At 35.9% G+C, this 7,667-nt stretch overlaps 1 protein-coding gene across 3 annotated transcripts; it reads left to right on the plus strand.

Annotated features, from left to right (window-relative positions):
* Positions 1–1,797: 1,797 nt before the first annotated feature.
* Positions 1,798–4,829, plus strand: LOC147521719 (uncharacterized). Of its 3 annotated transcripts, none has more exons than XM_086583638.1 (5): positions 1,798–2,667; positions 2,763–3,012; positions 3,232–3,345; positions 3,697–4,137; positions 4,227–4,829. In XM_086583638.1, the coding sequence occupies exons 1-5, from the start codon at positions 2,595–2,597 to the stop codon at positions 4,606–4,608; spliced, it is 1,260 nt and encodes a 419-aa protein (XP_086439764.1). In that variant the 5' UTR covers positions 1,798–2,594; the 3' UTR covers positions 4,609–4,829. The 3 variants fall into 3 exon arrangements, with proteins under 3 accessions (XP_086439764.1, XP_086439816.1, XP_086439878.1); XM_086583690.1 differs by having other exon boundaries at positions 4,230–4,829; XM_086583752.1 differs by lacking the exon at positions 3,232–3,345.
* Positions 4,830–7,667: the final 2,838 nt, after the last annotated feature.

Here is a 7,667-nt window from a genome sequence, read left to right on the forward strand (position 1 = left end):
AAGCCATAGAACCTAACCTCTAGGAAATATTGTACATTTCGCAATATTTACCAGGTCCTCGCGAGATAGCATTTCCAAATTTTTCCCATGTTGAAATCAATTCGGCATAGGATTTGTCATTAGAAGAAACTGTAAAATGCCAACAAAAAGCGCGAAATCAAACTGTGACGAAATCTCAGGGGACGGAACAATTGAAATTACTTACTAATTCATTTAGTATAACAGATGAACTTTTGCTTGTGCATGGATAGCTTAAAATGGAATGCGTTTTCTATATGATTGAACGAATGCGAAAATAATATTTTAATCAAAGTAAATATTTAATGCCGTTGTCTAGCTACAGTTTTGTTCCCTGCAAGACATAATTTTCTATATTTAATGAAATAATCAGACAATGTGAACGTATATACGAGCGCAACAACCCTGTCCTTGTGCTGAGAAACTGCAATTTGACTAGGCCATTGCGTCGCCAATAAAACATAGTGGGATATAAAAAATATAGTGGCCATTTTCTAGTTATATTTTGGTTTCAACGCAGAGGCAGGGAGAGGAGGGGTGCATCCGTGCATGTGAGATCTGTGCTAATTTACTTTGGAAAAATTATATGCAAAACCTATTTTTTCCTAAATTTTACAGTGGTTCAGGAACTAAAATGATTGGTATCAATTTTATTCACTACCAAATTGGAATCAAAACAGATTTAAAACCGATGCTTTCACATCATTTAAAACATGTGCACATCATCCAAATTGAAATCCACAAGTATGATTACGATTTAATCAATCGTACGTTTAGGGGAGAAAAACAGAGGAAACAACAAATAGCAATTGTTACTGTAGCTACAATAGAAAATCTACGAAAAAACACAAGCTTTACGGTTTGATGATAATTCCTTGAATTTAAATTACATAACTCAAACATGACTTGAAAACTCATTTAGATAACAAATGAATTTGAAAGCGATAACCAATTTTTTAGGCAAGTATTTGATCTGTGTAACCCACAATAATGCTAACAAGCACAGCAAGTTGTATTAAAGAAATACTCCATAATATAGAATGTAGTACGTGAATGAATCCCATTGACTTAAGAAATCATGTTCTTGATAGAAATTGGAAGTTCTGTATCAGTTTTCAACGTTTGTATGTCTTCTTTACTTCTTTAGAACTCCATCTCCTCTTTGGCACTGAAGATTCAGCACCTAACTTATTTATCCTGCTTAATCCCAACTCCATCTCCACAGAGGAAAGAAGCCTTCAAAAGTCTGAACATAACAATCACACAGGGAGGATCTTCACTTGATCTGGTGATTTTGGTATGTGTCCAAGTCTATGCCATTCGTTATGAATTTTATTTGTGTATGAAAACAATAGACAACAGGCGAAGTATTGTCTCTGTTTATTTATACCTAAATAACCAGCCATTTTACGCTTGTTTATACCTAAAATCCTATAAGTTTTCATTCATAGATCAATGGAAATATATAGCAATAAATAATTTCCGGGAAACTTTGTGTTGTGGGTTAAGTTGGGGGGGGCATCAGGCTCCTTATTGATATCCTCCTCATTTTCATTATTTGAGTCTTATCGTTTTTTTCTCAGGCCGTTGTTATATACCACTCTTTCTTCCATAATCTACTTGGTTGGACGACTGCCTTAGCTACATTGTATGACCTAAAATGAAAGAGCGTGATGATGACTCACAAAGATTATCATACGGGACACCACAGCTCTTTTCATTCGAGGAACTTAAGAGCTTTACATCAAATCTCAAGAAGAATGTAGGTTTTGGTGGGTTTGGAGACGTCTATAAAGGAAAATTCTCTAATGGTGTCAAAATAGCTGTTAAGGTATTGAAAGAGAACACAAAGGATGTAATGATAAAGCAATTCATGGCTGAAGTGAGCACCATGGGCAGTATTTCCCATCCAAACTTAATCAAGTTATACGGGTATTGCTTTGATATCGACATGAAAGCACTTGTTTACGAATACATGAAATTCGGGTCATTGGACAAGATTTTGTTTAAGAATCACATTGATATAGAATGGGAGAAGTTGTATAATATTGCAGTTGGGATAGCTGATGGGCTCTCTTTTTTACATGAGGAATGTCGTCCACGAATAATCCACTATGACATAAAGCCCGATAATGTGCTTATTGATTCAAACTATTCTCCCAAGATAATAGATTTTGGAATGGCTAGACATTCAAGTCAGGCTGAGCAATCAGGATTTAGAGGGACCAATAGTTATGCTGCCCCAGAGGTGGGAAAGGGACGACTAGTAACTTACAAAAGTGATGTTTATAGTTTTGGAATGATGATGTTTGAAATTTTGAGGAAGAAAAGAAATTCTGTGGGCCCAGGGTGGTTTCCTGGAGAAGTTGCGCAAAAAGTTGAGAATGATGAACTAGACGAAATTATTTTGGTGTGTGGCATCGAAGAAAAAAATAAAGAAAAAGCAGAGAAATTATCTTTAGTTGCATTATGGTGTACTCAGGAAAAGCACTTTCGGAGACCTGACATGAGTAGTGTGGTGAAGATGCTCAAAGGTGAAATGAGACTTGAGAAGCCACCCAATCCGTTTGGGTTTTATGACTACTCTCCCGAAAGCAGCGTGGCTGGCTATCGACCACTCCCAAAATTCTCTCCTGCAGTTACTGAAGGGTATGAAAATTTTCTGACATTATGAATTAAATATACGGTACGACTTTTATTCTGTGTGAGACATTGCGACTAATTTTATTTTCACCCGTGGACAGCTCTCGAGAGAGCAGCAGATTTAACCAAGATCACTTCTGTTCATTCTGGTTCGAGTTCTACATCCAAACCACCTTCCAAGATCATTCCTAATAATGATCTGAAAAGAGAGATCCGCCCAGGACAAAATGCACCACTGCAAAAAGAGCAGATCAAAGAATATTTTTCACCTCAAGGCAACCTGATTGGTGGCTCCACAAGAATTGACGGTCGTGGCGCACTCTCACATTTCTCTCCTGCCCTTACCGAAGTGTATGTATCCCTAACAAGGAGATTATTTTTTCTTTATGTTTGAAGCTTTGGATGCTCAAGTTGGTTGTTCCTCCATTGAGCTAGAGCCTCCAACGTTTGTGTATAAACATTGTTCAACTACTACTAAGGTGTACTTTTAGTGCTAGGCAGTTCAACAAATTTTTTTACTTTTTTATTTGCTGCAATATGTACTGGCCAAGTTAACCCTTCTACTTTCAGCCCATACGAGGAAAATGATCAAGAAAGTAAAACAATTCCAGCCAATATGGAATTCAATTCGAGTTCCACTTTCAAGCCAGTCGATCCGCGAAGAAGCGGCTTCAATATTGATAGGTTTGTCCAACTTGCTATGAGATATTTCTTTTTTGGGTTGAAAACGAAAGAGGTTTTCTTTTCTTTTTGGGCTAATGATGGATAATTGATCAATTTTTCTTTTGAGCACAAAAAATTTCAATTTGAGTTTGAGCATAAAAAATTTGTGGTAAATAAAAACAATATATAACTTTTTTTTATTGGTAATTAACAATATATAACAATTGTTGTGTTAAAACTTATAACAATTTATAACTATTTTTATTGTTTCTAATTTCCATGACTGTACTCATATCAATAAAACTATCTACATTTTTGGATTTTCATAAGATGTATACTGGTCAACTTGATCCTTCTTTTTATCTTTTTCAGCCAGAAAGAGAAAAGACTTCAAGTGAGAGATGACCAGACAGGAAATACAAGTATTGAAAAGGTGGCATATACTTATGAAATGTTGCTCGAAAAATTTCCAAAAAAATGCCCTCCAGGAGGAAATAATTCTGTTGTACTTTACACCAGTCTTGATGTCATGGGCGACACCAACCGAGTTCGTTCCACATTTCAAAATCTGCAAATTAATTATTCGCTGAGAGACATAATAAATCCAGCCTATGAGGAGGAATTGAGAAATCTATTGGGGGAATTAGCAGAGCTTCCTGCCCTGTTTGTGAAAGGAAGGTATATAGGTGGAACTAATGAAGTGCAGAAGTTGAATAAAGAGGGTAAACTAAATATTCTACTTGCTGGTGCTACGGGTTCCACTTTCAAGGCAGCTCGCGGTGACCAGAAAGGAAATGGGTTCGAAATTGACAGGTAGCATTACCTTTCTGATTTGTTATTAACTTATTATGGAAGTTAAATTTTTGCTATCCCACTGACCAACTTAACCGTTACATATCCAGCAGAATTTGGGAACCACCTCTTGAGAGCACTCCAGTTGACATGAAAATAAGTAGCAACAGATATACGTGGGAAATGTTGCTCGAAAAATTTCCAAAAAAATGCCCTCCAGGAGGTGAAAATTCTGTTGTTCTGTACACAAGTCTTGAAGTCATGGGTGACACCAACCGAATTCGTTCCACATTTCAAAATATACGAATTAATTATTCGGTGAGAAACATATCAAATCTAGACTATGAAGAGGAATTGACAAAGCTATTGGGGAAAGTGGAGGTTCCTGCACTGTTTGTGCAAGGAAGGTACATAGGTGGAACTAATGAAGTGCAGAAGTTGAATAAAGAGGGTAAACTAAAGATTCTATTTGGTGGGATTCCAAAGTATTAACATTTCGAAGAAATCGGAAGACTTTGACATTAAGGAGAACATCGATCTCTTACTACTTGGACTCTTGGAGGTTTTGTGTTGTACTTGTTGTGTGCTTGAATATTCTGTCTTTTCTTGGGACTAAGATTTGCAATGTGTGTTTGGGGACTCTTGCAAGTGTTATACACTTCTACATACATTGGTTTTATCCAAAAAAAAAACATACACTGGCTTCAGTGCTTTATACCAGTGTAGTCAAGGCATTGAGGCACACCTAAGTGGTAACACCATCTTTGTGACTTAGGCGCGAGGCGTGGCGCGCGACTTATTAAAGTGAGGTGCACAGTAATATAAAAATAAAATAAATATTAAATATAACATAAATTATTACTAATTTGCTTAGCAAAACATTAAAATTAATTCTATGTGATTGTAAACATTAGCAAAATGAAACTTGTATTTCTTAATACAATCTAGCTCAACTTCAATAAACTAAAAGAGTGAACCAATCGAATTAAGCCAAATGAGTTTTTCACAAAATAGAACACATGATTTGAATTTTCGAATCCCGTAAAATTTCATTTAATCCATCTATGTGTCTTCTCTCAATCCATACAACTTAACAAAAACTAATCAAAATTAAAGCTTAGAGTGTACTCCAAAATGAAACTTATTAAATTTGTACAATTTCTTGTACTATATAACCATTGGATCGAGTGTAAATATGTCAAATATAGCAAAATTTGTACAAAAAAAATGAAAAAACTGTGAATGTTGATAAGGTGTGCGCCTCAAGAAAAAAGCGCAAAAATCACAAAAGGCACGCGCCTTATGTTAGCGCCCACGCCTTGGTCAAGGCGAGGCACAAAGGTGTGCCTTGCCTTGCCTCACCTCGTGCCTCTTTGCGCCTTGACTACACTACTTCATACAACCCCTTTTTTCGTATTTGTAGAGTATTCAAAATACTCCTATTTCATTTGTTCTTCCAAACCAAGGCCAAAATATTTCGATGTCGGGTGATATATCGGACCCACCCTAAAAACCGATATATATATTTGATATATCGATAGATATCTTTTGTTGACCAATCAAAATTTTGTTTTGTATGTCGATATATCAGAAAATATTGGAAATATCACCGATTATATTGAAAATATAGTTGATATATTAATAAAAATCGGTCAAAGTCAACGATCTATATTAGATATATCATATATACCAAATACAAAATGTGTCAATATATCTATCCGATATATCACAATATATCCATATCGGGTGTCTCAAAGATCGATATATATCGGCGATATTTTGGTCATTGTTCCAAACAAGAAGTATCACCTCTATATATTAAAACGGAGTACATCTGAGGTGGACTTCCCTATCTTATGTGGATTACTCTAGATGTAATTAGAAGTTTCCTAAGAGCAAGTCCAATGGAGAGCTGCTAAATTGGGCTGCTAAAAGTGCCATATAATTTCCACAATGGCCTTTTAGCTTGCCCAGCCAAATTTGGCTCCCGAAAATCAAAAAACCAATCTAATCACTTTTTTTTGTTTTGAAATGCTAAATGATACGGACGGCATAGTTTCTGCCGTCCGTCCATTATTTTGTAACTTACATTGAATTTTTTTTGGATGGACGACACAGTTTCTGCCATCCGTCGAAATTTAACACTCGAAACGGCATAAACTATGTCGTCTGTCTCTCGAACTTATTATAGCAGCTGCTAGCGAAAATCTTAACTTTGGCTGGGTTTTTTACTCCTTCCAAATTTAAGACCCTTTTAGCAGCCCCATTGGAATGACATTTTTGTGGTTGGGGTGTTATATTTGCCTTTAGCAGCTCATATAGCTCCCCATTGGACTTACTCTAACAAAACTTGGACTTTTTATGTTAAGCATTTCTGGCAAGTATGAGATTGAATCGATTTTTTTTTTGTTAAGGAGATTGAATCGATTAGGAAAGGTTATCTCAAAACGTCTCTCTCAATCCTTCAAATCATAGGATTACAAGAAGAATCGATTAGGAAATGTCATCTCAAAACGTCTCTCTCTCTAAATCCTTCAAACCATAGGATTACAAGAAAGTCGAGGATCTAATTCTTCCATTCTTTTTATTTACTATCCATAAAAAGGTACTTGACCCTATTTGATTAGTGTTTTTTTTTAATCAGTACTTGATTAATTAATTTGTAAGTTGTTTTTGTAAGTAAACTTGCGTCTGTTTAGTGTACCTTTATACCTTTATTTAATTTACTTATATGATTAGATGGTTTGGCATGTGCATAAGGGTTCACCTAATTAATTTTTTTATTTTTTTTGAAATAGCTAGGGGCTAATGGTATCCAACCTTTTATTAATGGCAAAATCTCAGATACATTTTTCCTTCCTTATCCCCCTTATCAGTTCATAAAGTAGAGAGTGGTGTAATGAAACCTAATTAATTTCATGCATAAGCCTATCATATATGAGTTATAATTTTTCAATGGCGCAATATCGAGTGTTTAGGTTCATCGTGTTGTGTCTTTCAAATTTGTATAATTTTTTTTTATCAAGGAAGCTTGAAGATTCTTCAAATATTTATTTGTATAATTGGGTGGTTATGTATGGGAATAGTGCTAATTATGTTGCAATGGGTGTAAGATAGATCAAACATGAGTCGAATTGTGCTATTAAGGTCAGATGTACATACAATCAACGAGTACTTTGATATTTCATGTTTTGGTGAGAACAGACTGAGACTATCTCATCCGACTTGAACTGTAAATCTTTTGGCAATCTTTATATAAGAGTAGATCTTTTGAAAATGTCATGGGGTTGTTTGCAATCAAACTGTCTTGGTGTGTTTGTTGGGTTATGGAACCGTCGAGCTTCACTCCGGTGTCTGACCAACATGCTCGAACGACCATGCTGTGTCGTAGTTGATGCTCCCTCACGATCTGACGAGGCCGTTTGGAGGGAAGGCTACTGGAACTGATGTTTGAACGACCTGTGGAAGTCGTTTAGGAAGAAACCCGAGCGGCATGGTGAAGTCGTTTGGGAAGAAGGCTGAGCGATATGCGTTGGTCGTTTCAAACCAAA

The sequence above is a fragment of the Coptis chinensis genome, chromosome 1, assembly GCF_015680905.1.
Source record: "Coptis chinensis isolate HL-2020 chromosome 1, ASM1568090v1, whole genome shotgun sequence".
Taxonomy (NCBI): Eukaryota; Viridiplantae; Streptophyta; class Magnoliopsida; order Ranunculales; family Ranunculaceae; genus Coptis; species Coptis chinensis.